Consider the following 20326-nt stretch of genomic DNA (forward strand, 5'->3'; position numbering starts at 1 on the left):
GATGGTTGACAATGATGCAATTTTTTCGACATCCATAGAGTTTTATAATTATATTTCAAAACTATAAGTTTTATTTCAAAACTCAAAATCTTTAATCCCATGCAGGTTTTGAAGGGACCTAAAGAGAACTATTGGATTGGAACCTATCCGATCAAGTATAGAGCAACCGCGCCATCATGTTTGAGTGTCATTACGGATTAAAAAATCACAAAGAAAATCATAAATGCTTTTGTGGGCATGTAACCAATAAAATGAACTAACTTTATGCAAAATTTGAGCATGCTTTCCCGAACGGTTTCGAAGTTATAACGACCAAAATTTAGTTCCAGTTCAATTGACTCACCCTGTATATATTTCATAATGTTCGCCGAAATAATAAAAGGACTACGAACAAATTTGTTTAAATCGTTATGGAATTCTTGCTTCCTGATTCTCGTTTCGATTTGTTAACGGTTTTCTTTTTTTCATTGCTTCCAAGAGCGCAGGCTCAAAAGCATTATTAATTTAAATAAATAAATAAATAAATAAATAAAAAAAAATAGAATATCTGCAATTTTTTTTACAGAGAAAAGTGAAAAATACCTTCACTTTTTATTAGGCTTGATAGGCACCTGATTTTTAGGCTGAAATAGGGCTCAATTCAATTAAAAAAAAGGAGAAAAAATTCTATTTCAAAGGTGCCTCAATTGAAAGGTACGCTACTTTCCCATATAATGTTTTTTTAATTCTATTTGACAAGAGTTTTATTTATACAATCACTATAAATCAGGAATAGGATAACTTACAAGCCAGAAGTAAAACCACTTTAACCGGGGAATTTGCAAAGAATACTAAAAAAAAAACCCGGGAAATCCTGAAAAAATTCATAGGAGACGTAACCTTCTCCTTATTTTTGAAGAACTGTTAATGGAAACCATTCTGATTACATTTGACTTACCTTGTGGGACCTCAAAAATTCAAAAGCTACAGATAGTGATTTAGAAAAAGAAGAAAAGATATTTAATCTTAAATTCCTCATCTAGAAGTCTTGCAACTCTGATTGTGAATCTTCCGTACAATTTGTCTGCTCGTTCATCATTACGTTTTTGTCTTTCTTTGAGACAAAGTCCACGAGTCTTGATCGCAAAATCTTACGAGTGGATAGCAATTTTAATGAACAATAATTGTGGGCATTGGTGACAAAATTATTGTCATTATTTTAAAGCTATTATCTGGTGTTGTATTGTGTGATGAGCGTGTCAATTCCACGGCCATGGAGTGTCCGCGGTATTTTGCCAGCAAAACCAAACAATTGTGGCTGTGTCAGAAACTGACCAGATATCACAGGATGTTCAGCATTTATCCTCATCCACCTCTTCAGCCCATAATGGCCAAAGTAGTGGGAAAATGGGAGAAAATAGTGCCCACATTGAGGCCATGTAAACTTCAGTGATCATCCCAAGGAGGGCGAATTGATGTGAAAATGTTTGGTGTTTTCATTCATTCATCTCAATTAATTCTGTCACTCAATCCCTTTTATACACCAGTGCGAAAATTCACTGAGGAAAATCACACAAAAGAGTGGATGTGGGAAAGAGTCTATTGAATTTTCTATGTTGGAACACATTGAAACAAATCTCCAGTTGAAGAGTGTTTTCCTTTTTGCTCAAATGAATTCAATCGGCTTTTCCAAAGCTCTTTTTTTTCCTAGGCTGCATTTAAATCCTAAAACGATGTGGATAGGTAGCTTTTATGAGGGTCAAACCACTCGATCCCTATCAATTCAATTGGAATTTACAATTAATTTTTTGATTGACCCTTTTCAATCTCCAACCCTCCACAAATATCTCTCTTAATTCCTCGGTTTCCAAATTGGGAAATTTTCTGGAATTGTGGCATCATCATGAAATTTTCACAGAAAATACGTCAAGAATCTTTCTCTTTGAATCCGTGTGGAAATAGATGGATTTTTGACGTAATTGAGAGTATACGAAAAATTACGTAAGTCAAATTGAAGAGACATGGTGCTCATGGAAAGAAAAAGAAAAAAAAAATGAGGCAAAACTAAAGCAAAATCGTGTTTGTATTTTGCAGAAAACACACAAAAAATTAATAAATTACATGACTTGGACGTGGCTTTCTTGAGCGCGGAATCTTTGGAGCATAACTAAAGAAGGAAAATTGCAATTATTTCGATAAAAATGTGCACCAGGCACGATATAATGCGTCCTCTTAATTCAACATATTCAAGTTTTATGGTGAAAATTGCGGCAAAACTAATAGATTTTTAAATAAAAGCAAATTACTCTCAATTTCTTTTGTACTTCGCATGAAATTCTCACATCATTTTCTGTCTAATCTTCATCACTAAAATTAGCGTGCTATTCTATGATAATAAACTAAAAGTCGAGACAATTTGAGACTCTTTGGTTTTTAAACATCATGAAAAATCTGCGGAAATATGACACAAAGAAAAAAAACAGCAATTTTAATACTTTAGGTTTAGGTAGTATTTTTATTTTTCATAATTTTTAGGTTATATTGCTCATAAAAATAAAAGCACAAATTTATTTATAGAAGTCATATTAATATTTTTTTTACTCACATTAACTGAGTTCAGTGAACATATATAAGTTTTGATTGTCTCTTTTTTTTATTAGAGTCAGAATAAGTTGTGCTTTTATTATATTTAAGGCTAAGTTTAACCCTTTAAGGACGATAGGGACACCATTTGCTCTAAGAAGTCTGAAAAAGTGATTTTTTCTGATCCCCATTTTTCGACTCTCTCGTCATTAAAAGGTTAAGAGTAGCATTCGTTTTTCTAAAATCCTCCGTATGAAACCTATGAAAAACCGTAATATTTGAATACTGTATCTGATGTAGTTCTGTATTATCATCTTCAGTTTCTTCCGGTGTTCGTCAGAGGATTGTCTTCTTCTCAAAACCAAAAAGAATCAATTTTCTCCAAAGCTTTCGACCCTTGGTAGGGTAAGGGCCTTGACAGACATGAGGATTAGCCGAGAGACGGCTTAGCGTAAACATATTAGAAATAATGGTTAAACTACATTTTCATCATTTTCTACTAAGTCGTCTCTCGGCTTAAGTCGTATGTGTGTCTAGGGCATAAGTGTGCCAAATTTCGGCATAGTTGCATGCAAGCGCCAAAGTCTCAAGTTTAAAATGTAATATCTTTAATAAAAATTGATTTTTTATTGCTTCTTTTTAAGAAGTGTTGCTTAGAACCTTGTAGATAGTTTATCGTCTTTATTTACTCCAAAATCATTCTTAATACATTTTAAAATGAATAAAAATGTAGACATAACTTTAGTGCCCTATTTCGACCACCTTCATTCTCATAGTTCCTTGCCCTTCGGGAATTCTTCCAATGCCTTTTTCACGTCATCTCGTTTGTCGAAGCTACATTTTTTGTTATTCTTTTGCATTGTATAATTTCTAGAGCATGTAAAAACTAAAAATTCATCGTAATTCGAGGAATAAAAAAGGTGGCCGAAATTACAAGCTGGCCGGAATTTGGCACACTTACCCTATGCGTCTTTCTCAGTGGGTAAATTAAAACCTTTTAAATGATTTCGAATCGTCTTTCGTCCTCTTAACACTACACATAGCTACTAAAAACATACTTTCTTCTTGAAAATGTTTTTTTTGGATAATACAACAAATTAAAGATAAATAAAATAAAATTCAAATTATTAAAGATTATCGAAAGACGATGCCAAATAATTTAAAAGATTTTAATTGACCCATTGAGGAAGACCCATCCTAAAGGTCGAAAGCTTTGGAGAAAATTGAGTATTTTTGGTTTTGAAAAGAAGTCAATTCTCTGACAAACTCCGGAACAAACTGAAGATAATGAAAAACCGTAAATTGTATAAAATTACATCACTTTCTTTCTTTGATCAGAAAAAATTAAGAATTTGTACTAGATAAAATAAAGTAACCTAAAATAAGAAATTTAGGTAAATATTCTGAAACTCTTTTTGCAGAATATGTATTATACAGCACCTGTTCTCCACTTTAATTGGAAACTTCAGACAAGCAACATAAATTATTCGTATGTAATCTCAAAAAGTCAGTAACATTTAGCAGTTATTTTAAATTATTGATAAAAGTTCTAGTTTAGAAAAGAAGCAAAACTATTTTTAAGATTGTTTATTGATAATGTCAATTTTGCAAGAGATTTGCATTAGCCCTGTACTTTAAATAAGCATTTCAATAGTTTTTATATTACCGTCGTTGCGGGTGACTTTTCACGTTTTTTCGCTGTTTTTCAACTTTGCCCTCTAAAAGTGGATAGTTAAAGTGAAGGGAGGGGGGTGAATGGGTAAAATTATTTGTATTCAGTTGTTAATGAATAGATTTTGTGCCACTAACATTAATTTTATAAAATTTTACTATGTTAAAAAAAATCAAGAAAAAAGGCTTGCACTTGGGATAAGGTGCGGGTGACTTTGCACTTTTTAATAAATACTAAAAAATCACCAATTTCTGATAATATACGACAATGAAGATCTTCACATCTAAGGGTAAGATGCACGAGATCTACAAGATGACGTGGTCGCCATCTTGATTTGACGTTTCTGTTCGCCATTTTGAATAACTGTCAAACCCTAAAACTAGTCCGATTAGGTTGAAATTTTAGTATGTTGTAGCTGATGCCAAGGCCTTTTCAAAACGTATTTATGTTCCAGTCTACGTCAAGTATTTACCTAGATACAGAGGTTCAAAGTTTAAAATTTTGCAATACTCATATTTTGGCGGTCTTTATTTTTTAATCTTCAATATTTGAAACCTAAACGAAATGCCTCAGTAACCATTAAAAATGGCTGAAACTTTTATTTTATATATTTATTTACTTTAACATAATTAAAAAATAAATAAACGAAAAGTACATTTAATTAATTTTTTATTTTTCATCTTTGCGAAAACAGTTTATAAGATTCTCAAATAATGCGCTGTTGTAAACAAAAACATTACTTTTCTTTTTGTTTGTTTGTTAGATCTCATCGCCTAACGATAGCGCTGTCTTTTTTCTGATGGTTTCGATAAAAGAAGCTCCCTGTAGTTCTGTATTCATAAAAATGTCAAAATTTTAAACTTGGAGCCCCTATATCCAGACAATCACTTGACCTAGGTCGGATTTTAAATATGTCCTGAAAAGGCCTTGATATCAACTAGAACATACTAAAATTTCAGCTCAATCGGATGAGATTTTTGTTTTGACAGTTATTCAAAATGGCGGACAGAAACGTCAAATCAAGATGGCGACCATTCCATCTTGTAGATCTCGGTCATTTTATCTTAAGTTCCCACAAAATTGGATAATTTTTAGCCAAATACTTCTATAATAAAGCTTTAGAAAGATCATTATATGCAATTTTATAACATAAAACATGCGTTCTTAGGAAGATAATAGGGAAAAAAATATTTTAATAAAAATAATCAACAAAATCGAAGTGGATTATTCTAGCCAGATAAATTTAGATTGGATTTGGACAATTTACTACTCTGAAATCGATTTTGGAATTGTACCTTCAGATAACTTTTTCACGGAGCCGTTTTTTGACAAAATACCTATACTAGCATTTCATTGACTATTACTGAAACTACAAGAATCCTTTTGGGGATCATTGTACCTTACTTGGTACTTAACATAGCCCTATATACTTTGACATGGTAGACCGGATCGGCGAAGACTATCAATAAGTGCTAGAATTTTTCAAAGTCTCACGAACAGCAGAGTGCAAAGTCACCCCCCGAGTGCAGTCACCCGCAACGACGGTACTTTAAAAAATCGGTAAAACTGTAATACAGTTTCGGTTTTTAAAGATCTATAAGTGTCTCTGAATGAATTTTAATTCAAAAACTATTTAAAAAAAACATTTTCTCTACGGTTTACTGGTTCCGCTTAAACCTTTTTCCGGACCAAAATATAATCAGACATATAATTTCATTCAATTTTTTTTTTAACTTTTGGGACTCAATAAGAAATTTAGGTGAGAAAGAAATCTTCCGATCCAAATATACTTACTACTTCTTTTGGATTATGTATTCTTCCTAATTCTAATTTAGAGATACTTTTTGTATAGCTTCGTATAGCGACCTTGGTCTTGTAAAAAGTGAAATGTGACACTCACAATTCACGCATATTTAACGCTTTAAATTAAATAAAATTTCATAAGTTTTATGTTTATCTGATACGTAAAGAGTTTAGTATTTCATATAGAACTTAAAAATAATTATAAAACAAATATTTATAGGATTTTTGATGTGTCCCAAAATACCCATATTATGTCGCGAAAAGCACCTTGTCCAGAAATACCACACGTTACCCTACTACTTGGAGTCAGTCTTTGAACTATGGTCCGATTAATAAAGGTTCCACCAGGTTAGCTGAGATTTTATAATCCTAGGGGCGGTCCTAATTAAGAATCCGAAGATCGAAACATTGGCACTTTAAGAACTCGAGTCAGGCCATATCGTAATCCTATTTTGTACCATTTGGAATAATAAATTTGTACATTAATCCTTATAGAAATCTTTGCATTTTATTAGATACATTAAATAAATTTTAATATTTTTTACGAAATTGTCAATATGCCGAATAGGTGTTTCTTCGACCCTAGTGATTATCCATACAAAGATCCTATCACGACATTAAATAAGTTTATTATGATTTTATCACATTGTGACTATAACTGAATGAATCAAAGCTTGAATAAACTTGTGCAAAATTTTCCCATAATCGTATACTTCAGACAAGAACGACAATAATTTTTATATGACTCCCAGAAAGTCAGTAAAGCATGAGGCAGAGTAGAGACTGTCTTTGACATTGACTTTGATGGAAGCAACCTGTTTAACATGCAGACTTTTATCAATTTGAGCAGTCTTTGTTTGGTTGTCTGGCAAACCCCTGAATTGTCACAATATTTCTGATAAAAATGCCAACAGAAGACTTTACGATTATCACAAATTAGTTGCAAAAATATGCCACGGATGTTTTATAAAATGGGGAGTTTGTCTCTAAGAACAGTAATTTTTGTACCACAGAACTACCTCTTAACATATTAATACAATTTGCATTAATTTCTCACTGTTGGTTCTTTTGTGCCTTTTTTTTTACTCTGCACCCTCCGTGTCTTTCACGGCTACCGGTAGTCACTTTAATGCATATTCATCATCTGACAACTATTGAAGATCCCGTGATGTGACTTCCTAATTAGTGTTGAGCAATGTACATTTTGTTTTTGGAGCACTAAACACTCCAACATTGCAAAAAAACAGGGGAGATAATAATGGTGAAGAAAAGAATTGCAGAATGATCCCTCCGAAGAGTTAGCAAAAGGGGTGCACATGCAAAAGACATCATGCAACATCGAATGAGACGTTTGTTAGCTTCTTTTCGACAGCTTCAGTAATTTCTTGAAGTTAGTTATTATTATTTAAAAACAATATTTAGGGCGATAAAGAGCTCGAGGATTGGTCGACGTGGTTTCATTGCCTTTTCTATTGCTCCATACAAAAATGATCTCTTCATTTGCAACATTTTATACACAAAACACTTGATTGTTAGATGGTGCAATTAAAATTTCGTTTTGCAGAATGGGAAATGACTATGATACTCTCACTTGGGGTAAAACTTAAGCATTGTGCCCAAACAGACATAAGAGAAAAAATTATGACAGTGATAAAAGTTAATAAGAAGTGGCTGTTAAAAAAGTTTTACTTTTTATAGTATTACCCAGTGGATATCTTTCTTAAAGTATTTTTTTGGGGAGATAAAGAACCCAACAGACCAACTCCAAAAGGTGCGAGAAGGAAAGACTCAGACATCACATAAAACATGAATCCAATTCATATACAATAAAGCTGAATAATGCCATAAAAAACATTTGTTAAACATGTAATCTAATGATATCAACATTGGAGGTGGCGATTAAAATTAATTAATTATTTTAATTTGTGGCTTTTTCCGTTTTACTTACATGTCTCTCATGTTTTTTTGTTTCTTCCATCAACTCTTTCAGAGCAATCCCTATGGTTTGAAGGAGAGTGGACCTACCGGTGATATGACAGCCTGGACATCAGCTGGACTCCAACCAACAACCGGCTACTATCCCTATGATCCCACATTGGCGGCCTATGGGTAAGTTCTAAACCCCCCAACTTCCTTCCGATTTCGGTTAAAGTCCCTAAACCTCGCGCTACCATTTCCCGGGCTCAATTGGTGTAATTATGCAAAAATGGGGCGGAGGTGATCGTGTAAAATTGTGCTCATTGTAGTGAATGAATTCAGCATATTTGTGGCTCTGACCATGGCGTGACCTCCGCCAATTTCAAAAGCTTTTCGCCTCTTGCAATGCTTCTTTCCTTCGGCTCTTATTGACGCCTCCCGCAGCTTGGTAATTGATTGCCAAAGATGATGCTCATTCATAACGTCTGGTTCTCACTGTGCTCTTGTCTAATTCTTCCGGAATACATTGGGAGAAGCTATTTGTGTTACTTTTTGTTTAATTCATTTTAACTAACCTTTTTTGGCACACAATAAGTTGAGTGGTAAAGCCCTAATGGTAGGTCTTGTTCTATGTTCCAAGTCAGAGGTGTGCAGGAACCGTTGAAACCGAATAAACGTCAAAATAAATTTGTTCACGTAGCGTTTTGTGCATTGACGTAAAAGTTTCATTTGACGTTTGTTCGGTTTCAAACGGTTTTTGCACACCTATGTTCCAAGTAACCTGGGTTTAAATCCCATTTAGATCACCAGAATTTATTTAAGTTTTTAAATTATTCTAATATCCTAATTTACCTTTTTAGCTTCACTTAAATTAATTCTGCTAAACATAGTAGAAGAAAGTGTGGCACCTTAGAATTGCGGCACTTTTGAAATAGAGGTCTTTTTTCCTATTTTTAAAAAGGAACTGACACTTACCATAATGTAATTTAGAATTGCAATCGGTTCTCCACTTCCCCATATGAAGTCAAGCTTTTTTATACTAAAGCTAAGATTATAAACGCAGAACAGATTTATTACCTCAAATGTCTTCAAGTCTTACACAAGGACTGGATTCAAACTGTTCCTAATGAAAGTTAAAGATATTTACATGATATTCTGAATACCAAACAGTTGTATAATTATTCTTTGTAAATCTCTTTATTATTATAAATTTACTACAGAGAAAGTTTATGAACTATTGCATGAGTTGGAATGATAATAACATGTTTGAGAACAGTTTTGAAAACAAAATATCTCATAAGGTTAATACAATTCGAATAGGTAGACCAATCGGTTAATCTCTTTAAGGACTACCACCAAAAAGTTTTTCATTATAATGACAGTTGGTCAATAATTGGCATATACAGTAGACTCTTCGATATCCAGCACTTCGATATCCGGGTGACAGCTGCCAAACACTGGCGGTTGATATATTCAAAATTATTTTCACTAAACATGAAGTTTGTCCAGAGTGAATTAAAGTATTATTAACATTGTATCGAAGTTTGTAATACATAATTGTGATAAAAATGAAACATAAGCACACCATGAAGAAAATTCTCTTTTTCTTTGTCAGACAGAAAATAAATTCACACTGCACAAAATAGAAAAACCGTTGATCATTCAAAAAACCTAAATGTCATTTTATCCCCCAGTCAGCCGGATAACGAAGAGTCTACTGTACTCTTTTCTGATTTAGGTTCAAACTGTTTCTAAATTGGATCGCCTTAGAACTATATTTCACATACGTAACACAAAAATTATTTTTAGCTATAAACGAACCAGGATTAAGGACTTATTTAAACTCAAAAAACCAAGAATATTAAACTAAAATAATTAATAAAATACAAAATCAGAAAATGTAACAAAAATAAAATAATAAACAAAAACGAAAAAATATATTACATATTTTAAATTATTTTAATTTTATTTGGAATTCAAAATTAACGGAAGTAGAACTATTGAATTTAAATTCAAACTGAAGTTGAGAACAGTTTCAGTTTATGTCCTATCTGCAAAATAGAATTTAAATTAGATTGCAATCAAGTCCGTGTGAATTTTGCGATCTTTAGTTCAATGATAATTGTATTTATGTTCAGATGCTCGTCTATCAGAGCAAGTGACACTCAAATTATGCAATTTTCTCCGGAATGGAGACAGGAAAAATTCCTGCTTCCACTCAGGATCGAACTGGAGCCCTCTCGCTAAATAGACAAGAGCTCTAGCAACTGATTTATTAGATACCACATGTACTATTAATCTTTGCCAAAACCTTATCCTAAACTGAAGAAATACGATTATAAATCCTCTAGTATACCACCTTATAAAAGGAATTCTACCATTATTTTTAATGAATTAAAGAATTGGTAGCAATAAGGGGACAAAACTGTTCCCAATTTGAATGGCATATCTGACTAGGTTTAATCCATTAAGCCTGTCAGTACACTAGAATGATTTATTTTTCTCATATATATGAGGAAGAGTATTTTTTCAAAGGAGTAGGGTGGTGTCACCACTTCTCGCCAGTGACCCACTTTTCGCCACCTATAGCTAAATCGAAGAAAAATCATATAATACGAGTAATAAAAAGGATATTGGGAAGAAAAAGCAACGCTGAATATATTTTTTAATAATATTGCCCAAAATAATAAAGTTTGGGCCTTTTCAAGTAGGTGGCGAGAAGTGGTTATTTTTGAATTTTTAATAAAAATATATTTTTTTAAGTAATCCACCGTTAAATTCAGGGACTATTAGTTTGATATATCTATAGACAACATATCTAAGTAACTTTGTGTCAAATTTAAGTTACTTTAAAATAAGGGTTTAAAAAATTATAATTAAATTAATTTCAGTTTTTCCTAAAAGTGGCGATAAGTGGTTACTCCACCCTAGACCTATTATTTCAATCAGACAATACAGAATCTATAGACTTTGAAGTAATTTCGATGACAACTTCACACTATTACCAAACCACTATAATACATTTTTTAATCAAGAAACAGTTTTGTAAAAACAAATAAAAAATAGTTTTATTTACTGAATTAATTAAGTTTGACAAGATTCTGAATTAAAAGTGTTCCTATTTGAAGTAAATTGCAATTGTTCTAATTTTCGATAATTTACACTATATCTTACGCCTTGTAATTATCTATAAGTCAATTTTATGTTATTAAAATGGTAGACTGTGAAGCAGGTCAAACCATTTTTTAAAGTCTAAGTTATGGAAATATTTTGACAATATTTGGCACTTTAAATAATATCAGAAATCAACAAGTTGTTGGTGAAATGAAGTAGAAATATTGGCAATTTTTGCTCATAAGCTGACAAAAAATACCCCTGAACACGAAACCATTAAAATTTCTAATTTATTAACCCCTCGATAAATTTCTAATAAGCTCGCCAGTTTTTTTTCCCTAAAAAAAAAGCACAGCAAAGTTCCCTCGTAGTGTTTTGTCTAGAAATATTTTCCCTCCACAATTCTAACACTATGAATGATTCCATAGAAGGAAAAAAAACAGATTCTTTTTTATTGCATTAATTTTACTAGTAAAGGCAACTATTTATTAATTTTACTATCACGCAAACTCTTGTCTAAAAGTACAAATAAAACACATATAGACAAAATAAATGTTGGTGAATATGAAAGAGAGAATGAGTGTTGGGTGGGAGAGTGAAAAAAGTGAGTTAATAGCTTGTTTGAAATACAAACACATAACTTAACAATGAAACACTAAATTTAGTAGCAATAAAAAATTTTATATATATGATGTATATCATATATTATATATATATGATATAGAATGACGCGATCTCAATAATTAAATGTTATTAAAATTGCAATGCGTGAACATGTGTACAATTCATGTCTCTTTTCTTGTTTATTCCTCTCCTTTGGGTCGCCTCTTTTTTGCCATTTATTTGCAATTTCATGACTCTTGGTATCTCTGACAAGTTTACTTTTTTTTTGATGAGCCAAGTGTAATGATATATTTTAAAAAATAATTTATTTTCTACGAGAGATAGATATTTTGATATGAAAAAAAATTCAAGCTTAATGGCTTGTTAACGTTGAACGTTGGAATGGGGCGCGATCTTGTTTTAATTGCTTTTTGTGCACAAAACATGTTAAAGGTGTAAAAGGATAAATAAATATATCACCCTATTTGCTATTGGTTTGTTCGGTAGACATAAAAAAAAAACAGTAAAGAAAATATAGCACTTCATTGAATAAATTTATCATCAGAAATTTTCGTCGATAAAGAATCAAGTGGGATGGAAATGTTTTCAAGAAGTTTTCATCACCACACGTTCAAGATCAGCCCAAATATTAACCCTATAAATATTGAGATATGGGAAAATTATTACCCAACAATCTTCTACTCCAATCTCCGTAAGGAATGGGTGAAATGTGAATCTGATGGGGATAGAAATTGATGCTCGTTTCACGTACAAAATCTGCGTTAAAACAACACAACCGAAAATTTTACCCACACTTTGCAATATGTCTTTCCAAACTTCCCCATTCTCACAAAAATATGCCCCTCAGTGTCATCAATTTTCCCCAGGGTGGAAGCTGCTTCGGGGAAATGGGAAATTCATCAAGTTCATCGTATAAACAGATCACTTCTTTCTCTCTTTTATTCCATCGTCATCGATTTATTATAACACTGTAGTGAAGGTACAATTTTCCCTTTTTTTTTTGCTCAATACACACTCAGGAAAAACATTACCCAGGGGGTTGTTAAGTAAGTCATTCAAAGGCAGTGAGAAAAAAACGGGGGTGCTATTAACTTTTTTTCCTCATAACTTTAAAACTTTTTAGGCGTAAAAATATATCAACATTTTTTGTGTTAATTTTACACATTTTTAAGGGTAAAATTACCATGAAAAAGGGTAACTTCAATCCCTAATACACCTAACTGTGTTATCACACTTGCACATTAAAATTATAATATGATTCACATTAATTGTTGCTGGTGAGAGTCCAAATGTGTAATTTGTGTGTTTGAATCATTTTATATTCAAAATTTGATCAATTCGTTGATAAAAAGGTAGACTTGGCCCGCAAAATTTGATATAAATTGATTTATAGCATTAATGCGAAAGATTAATGCGATTTTCTCTTTAATTTTTTAATGTGAAAAATATTTATGTTTTAGGTAAATTTAAACTTATTTTTGAAGGCCAAGTCCACTTCTTTATCAATAAATAGAAAAACCTCAAATATTAAGTAACTCAAAGACACAAATAACATATTTGGACGCTCACAAGCGACAGTTAATGTGAATCACATTAAAATTTTAATGTGAAAGTGTGATAACGCCGTAAAAGACATAATATTTACACCAATTTCGGATCAATACTGCAGGGTAAAATAAACATTGCCGGAATGTTATTTTAACTTTTTCGGATTTTTCTCAGTGGGATAAATAATTGAAATGAAATTCTATCATAAAGAGAGAGTAATCTGTGACTAAACGAACTAAACATTACTCTTAATTCAATTGAATTCAATTCATTTTATATATTTCTTCACAATTAATGCTTTGTCGCGTCTGCCGCCGACTTACACGGCCGATCTCATCAGGTAGACGGCAGAAACCCTGAATAACAGATCATATATTTATGCCAAGATTTACACAGATTTACAATTTTATAAATTACAATTTCAATCAGTTAAGAAGACTTACAACAGTTTAAAATTGATTGATATAATTAATCTGTTCCGAATTCGGAAACTATACAAGTGTAATAAAATTGAGAACAGTTTTGAGCTAAATATAATGTGTTAGTCTGAATTAAGTAGCTTAATAAAATTGCAAATCAAGTTCATATGATGTTTAAAAATAATCAAATAAATGCAAACAAACTGTTCTCGAGTTTTATTTGAAAAAAAGTTACAAAGCGAAAACTGTTCTCAATAAAATAACTTATAATTAGTAATTTTTTTAACATACTTATTATTATAAACCTGTTTAAACCTCTTCTCTAAAATATATCAATTTATTTATAAAGTTTAGTCAAGTTTTTAGGTTAAGAACAGTTTGCATCCTGTTAAACGATACTGACAGTATTTCGGTAGATTATGAAGTCTGAGCCATACATTTACCATAAAAACTTACTTGAATTTATTTTATACCTAATCTGTTTTAAAAACATTATTTAATTTATTTGCTATATTTACTTCTGAAACACATCTGTTCTCAATGCATTGAATTAGACCCTGATTATACCGCAAAACCTTAGAACTTTATTTAAATTAAGCACAATTTGAAGATGAATTTAAGTTATCTGAGCAAGCCAAAACTTCAGCATTTTTGATTTTAATTAAATAAATTAGAATGGCAAGATTATGATTATATTTGTCTGATCTGTTCCTAAAATCATTATGACAAACAAGATGATAAAATAAACCTGTTTCCAAGAAAAACTGTATAAATTTCAATAGAGATATTTTTTACTCTTTTATCAAATATATCAAATTCTTTATAAATTTATCTCATTAGTGAAACTGGGAACAGTTAAAATCCCAAATGACTATAGGGTGGCGGCATTACTTGTGACTACTGTCATTACTCATGGCCTCCTCGCAAATAACTTTACAATGCCACAAAATGATTTCGAAAAACCTCAAAATTAAAATATTTGATGTATTTCAATAGCTCATCACATTTTTTTTTGTTTTTGGAATCATTTTCTGACAAAAGTTGCGACGAGGGCTTAAGAGAAGACAGGTCACAAGTAATTCCGACACCCTATAGGGAATTTTCCACATAGTTATCAAGAGTAAATCATGAGTAAATCAAGAGTAAATCATACTTGTCATGAGTAAGTTCAATTTGATTTATACAATTTTTTTACAAAAAGTCCGTGCCATTTTACATGCAATATAAAATTACCAAATCTGTTCTTAATACACTGGATCATTTTCTACTCGAAAAATTTTTTGCAATGCAAATGTCAAAGAGAATGATAATAATAAATCTGAAGGTGACTACTAGAAAATTCATTTTAAAATAAGCCTGTAATCAAAGTACAGAAAGACATTTGGTTTATTATCTTTGGTAACAGTTTAAATGTAGGCTTTAGGTTTTCAGATGAATCTTTCCTGAGGAAAATTTTGTAATGTTTACAATTTGATGCAAAGTTATTTGCAACGATGCGATGTCTGAAACGATCGATCAAAAAACTTTTTAAACTGTTCTGAAAACAGAAACTTTATTTTACATCTGTACAAATCAGAACTAAAATTTCAAATTTTTCCTCGATAACGGTTTTCACAATTTCTGTTAAAAGTAAATACATGATCTCTTCTAAAATAATTCTAATCTACTTACTACCATTTGGAACAGTTTAAATCCGGATTAGTTTTTCGCTTTTTGACCTAATTTATCAATTAAAATTTAGTTCATTGGACGTATTTTATTTAGTGAACTGCCTCTATATTCTCCCTTTAAGTTACACGTCTTTTCCTCTGCCCGATAAATTTTCTACCATATTCTCTCACATATTTCCTCAGAGGGCTCCCTTTTCCACTCAGACCTCCTGGCAAAATAAAATCACATTGAATTTCTTCACCCTCTAGAAATTTTCCTCTCTCTTTTTTATCACTTTCTCCCAATTGTGTACTTCCATCCATTTGCCCAGCCACCCTCAAACCACCCTAAAAGCTGGGTGAGTGCGAAAAGAAAAACACGCCAGAACCTTCCAAGGAGTATCACCAACTTTTATGGCTATCAGAATCTCAATGGTAGACCGCCTTTCCTGTGTCGCACGCATTTTTTTCCTCACCATCCCAGAGGGTCGTTGTGAGGGAGAAAAAGCCACTCACAAGGAGCACAAACCCCTCGACAAAGTGGGTGGGTGGACATAAATGTCCTCCATTTGTGGGTGGATGGCTCAGCTGATTCAATAATCCCGTAGTTGTGCCTTTTTATTGCACTCTCACGTTCACTAGTTTAATAAATTTCTTCTCATCCCAAGAACTAACTTTATGTTTTTCATATGAATTCTTAAAAAAAAAATGAAAGAGAGGTGTGAATGACTCGATGGGGACGGGGATGGAAGGAAATGAAAGAATATGTTGAGACAACTTGTTGATTCTTCGATAGAAATATTGTTGTTTCAAGACTTTTTGCGTAAGTGGGAAAATTGTCGTTAGGATCAAATGTACGAAGTTATAGAAATATAAAATTTTCTGACCCAATAATAGCTGCAATTCAAAATTACTTCATTGTTTTACATTTTTAAAATTAAAAATTAAATTTCAATAGAGTAAATTAAGCTAATTCAAAACCTGCTCTAAATGGAAATTTTTCGCTACTCCAAATGGAAACGTCACTGTTTTCATTATAAATACAGTAGTAAATTGCTATATTTATATATTGTCTATACCACATTTTCATTATTTAGTTAATTTTGCTCCAAATAAAGCGAAAATCCATTCATATTCACAAATTTTAATTTGTTAATTTCTCAGAAAAATTAAAAGTATACCTTTTCACCATCGAATTTTTCATCAATCGACCATGTTTTCCAATGAAAAACACAATAAGGTGACTGTTGTTTATTCGTTTCGTTTGCGTTTAACATTTATGTCATATTTCTGGCTAATTTTAGTTAAATTAAGTGCTAATCTTTATTGATAATGGTACGTGAAGTTTTCAAATGATATAATAACCTATTTCGTGAACAAAAAGGGTTTTTCTGAAGTGTCTCCATTTTCCCTTGTCTCCATTTGAATTAATATATTTCCGATAAAAGCATTTTGCGCTCGCGTATTTTTCTTGTATTTAAGAAGTTTTCAAATTATATCTAAAGAATTTTCACCAAACAGTAACATTCTAGAAGAGTCAAGGAGCCAATTTATGTAATTCTCTTTAGAAAAAATATGAACTTAATGTGATTCATCTTCTGTCAAAGTTAAAGAGTCTGGAAATGGTTTTGAATTAGGACATTTACCCTACTTGTATTGCAACTTCATATTCTATCTAAGAAATTGTTGTTTTCTTGTTTTTTTTGAGAATGCAAAAAGAAATAAAACGAAATTATAATTTTAAACCGCCCAATGAATATTGCAGAACGTTAACTTTCATAATTCAAAATCAAACGAAACGTCAAAATTCTTGTCATACTGACAGTTGTATTTCAAAAATGTAGGTTTTCCTTCAATTTGTAAACAAATAACAATAGAAAGCACATCGATTTGCTCTAAATCTTCAATTACATGAAAATTTGACTGAAAGTGAATATCAGCAAAGACAAAAAACACGCTATTATTTAATTCATTCCCTCCCTCATCGACAACTTGAACTCTAATGTAGAAAGTCTTATGCATTTTTCCGCTTTGTTGAAAATATCTACGCTAAAATTTCTCTATTTGGAAAAGTCATGTGAAAGAGAATGAAGAACATAGGAGTGACTTATGAGAAGGAGATTCATATCTGCATTTCAAAACAGCCTTGAAACATAATTTATTTTTGTAAGTAATTTCTCTTGTGTTTAAAAGAACACTTTGTGATCTATGGATTAGGAGGAATTAAAGGGGTGGATATATTGAGAATGTTTGTGGAGGATGGTCTGGGAAATCCATCAGAGTGTGAAAGGCATCTTTTGGGGTTTTAATATGGAAATTCCACTGAGGACCGAAGGAAAAATTGAGAGGGAGCTTAGAAGTCAATCAAATTTAGCCACGTTCTGTGAATATCAAATAAAAAAAAGGCGCAAAAAAGGGAGACTGATGGCAGCAGCAAAAGCCAATGGCATGAAGGAAGAATGATGCGTGAGAATTTCTTCCTTTGGGGACAACCCGCCCCCTGCCAGTCTTTCCTTTGGGCCATGTGACACCCATATTTGGAGGAAAACTGTGGCAGTGACGCCGGGCAATGTCATAAATCACTGTGAGAAATCATCACCCTGTGAATGTAGAGTCGAAGCTCCATATATAGTCATAAAGTACATGGAATATAAGTAGTGGAGCGTATGTGACATCGGAAATCTGGGGAGACATGCAATCCTTCGTGACAGCGTCCAATCAGTCACTAGCATCTCTCTCTCTCAGAGCCTAAACTATAGAATTCACCTTACACACTGCGAGCTCCAAAGCACAATTCCGTGGGGCTGCCACCCAGGGGGGTGGATGTCTCCAACGAACTATGAGCGTGTCGTTTCAATATTCCACTCATACTCCGTATTTTCCACCCGAAAACAGAAATCGCTCATTTGGCAAAGAATCTCACGGAAAAAAAAGCGAACGCAGCACTTGAATGATTTACACCTGTGCTACACACCTTTCCACGTAAATAATTCTCTAACTCCTAAGGACTTTCGAGTGGTCGAAAGCTGAAAAAAAATCCATTTAATTCACTTCCACGTGGACGGGATAAAATGATTATTTGATAAATGGAATTATGAAATAAAACCACTTGAATGTTGGGCTTTCATTTGTTGAACATTCAGCGCAAAATCTGGTAGTAAATTCTACACAAGAAATAAATTTATTGGGAAAGCTTTTAAAATTAAATCGGTAGCAAATTTATGAGAAATTGATCGGTTATGAAGCAATTAAATTGAAATATGAATAATACATTTATTAATTGCCTTTGAATTCCTTATTCTAGTTGAGGTGACAATTCCTAAAATATTCTGGTTTTAGTACAATATTTATTATTATAAAATAATAATTAAATAATAGGGGAAAGTGGGGCACCTTTGAAAGCGGGGCACCTTTGAAATTGGGATTTTTCACCTATTTTTAAATAAAATTGAGACTAATCGGGATATATTTTAGATACTCAATCTGTTTGTGCAGCTAAATTATATCACGATGAAGCTCAATTTTATTTAAAAATAGGTGAAAAATCTCAATTTCAAAGATACCCCACATCCCCCTACACATTTTAATATTTATTTTCCAATAATTTTATTTAGAAGTGTAGCAAATATTAAATAATCGATTATTAATTTAAAATTCAACCATATTTTTGGATCTATCACAACTTAAAGGAATATATTGTGGGTATCAGAATTATTTTTCAGTATTCTTCTTAGTTTAATAAATTTTTTTATACTTCATTTAGTACATGATTTAGTACAATCAACCATGACCTCTATTCAATCTAATGATGCGTATTAAAGAAATTAGAAAATATCCAATATTTCTCTATTTATTAAAAAAAAACTTCATTGGTTCAAAACCGCGTCGCTTCATATTCATTTCTAGGTATTATTTAGTACACAAATATTTAATAAAATGGAATTAATGCTTGCGCGTTATTCTTAATATTTCACAATTTTGCTTTTATAGCTTAGTTTAATGCTTTTATTATAACAGTGCTAATAAGTTTAGATCCATCGTATATAAATCGATCACATTTAGTACAAAATAAAGTATGTAACAAAACACTAATGAAGTCTTGTCCATAATGTACCTGGAAATGCAAGAAAGAAACTTTAAAAACAACTAACACACCAGGTTCTAATTGTCATTTATAGTGTACTATTCTTCATATCACCTATGGTGTACTAAAACCGTGACATTAGCTCTGAGAAATGCGACCGGTTTTAGTGTAATTTTTTCCTGTTTTCGTACACATATCACGAGATATCTCCAAAACTACGTAGGTTGCCAATTTAGGGTTTTCGGTTGCCTCTTCGCAATTAAATTGGCTTTTATTTTGTATTAGTATTTTTTGCTAATTCATTCTACAATGACAGAAAACAGGTAATAAACTCAAAAGTTTTTTCGGCTCGCTAGAAGCATATGGGAAACATAGGAAATGTCATGCCCCTGACTAAAACATTATTTCTCAATTGAATTTTAATTATATTCAATTTTGTAGATGTAATTATATATTTCCATTTTAACTGAAAATGATTCAGGATAAACACTTAGAATCCTCTATTTGTTTACAGATTAATAACTAGTTTTGATGGAACTGAAAATAATGACATTTTTTAGTATATTATAAAAACTCAATAAGTTTATGTGATGACCTTTGAAAACAAATAATACTTAATCGTGTAATATTAATAATTATACTGAATAAATACTTTCACTACCCATTAGTATAGATATAGACCAATAACTTTTTTATTTGTACTATAAACTATAGGTTCTTTTTAGAACATATAAAACATTCAATAAGATTATGAAGTTATCATTGTAATCATATCATTTTTATCTTACCAACTATGAGCAGTATGATCACTTTAGAACATCATTTTGGTTACAGTAGGGTAAAGTGGTACAAGTTGGACAGTGGTACAAGTTGGACAATGGTATAATTTGGACAGGGCTTTTTATCTTGATAAATTTAGTACTGCATTTTTATT

General features: G+C 31.8%; 1 protein-coding gene across 2 annotated transcripts in view; it reads left to right on the plus strand.

The window, feature by feature from the left end:
- Positions 1 to 20326, plus strand: part of LOC129800387 (homeobox protein araucan) — a 132727-nt gene that overhangs the window by 78131 nt on the left and 34270 nt on the right. For both annotated transcript variants that reach the window (XM_055844728.1, XM_055844729.1), the window contains exon 3: positions 8028 to 8146. In XM_055844728.1, coding sequence (XP_055700703.1) covers positions 8028 to 8146 — 119 coding nt within the window. The remainder of the gene's footprint in view (positions 1 to 8027; positions 8147 to 20326) is intronic.

This window comes from Phlebotomus papatasi, chromosome 2 (assembly GCF_024763615.1).
Source record: "Phlebotomus papatasi isolate M1 chromosome 2, Ppap_2.1, whole genome shotgun sequence".
NCBI lineage: Eukaryota > Metazoa > Arthropoda > Insecta > Diptera > Psychodidae > Phlebotomus > Phlebotomus papatasi.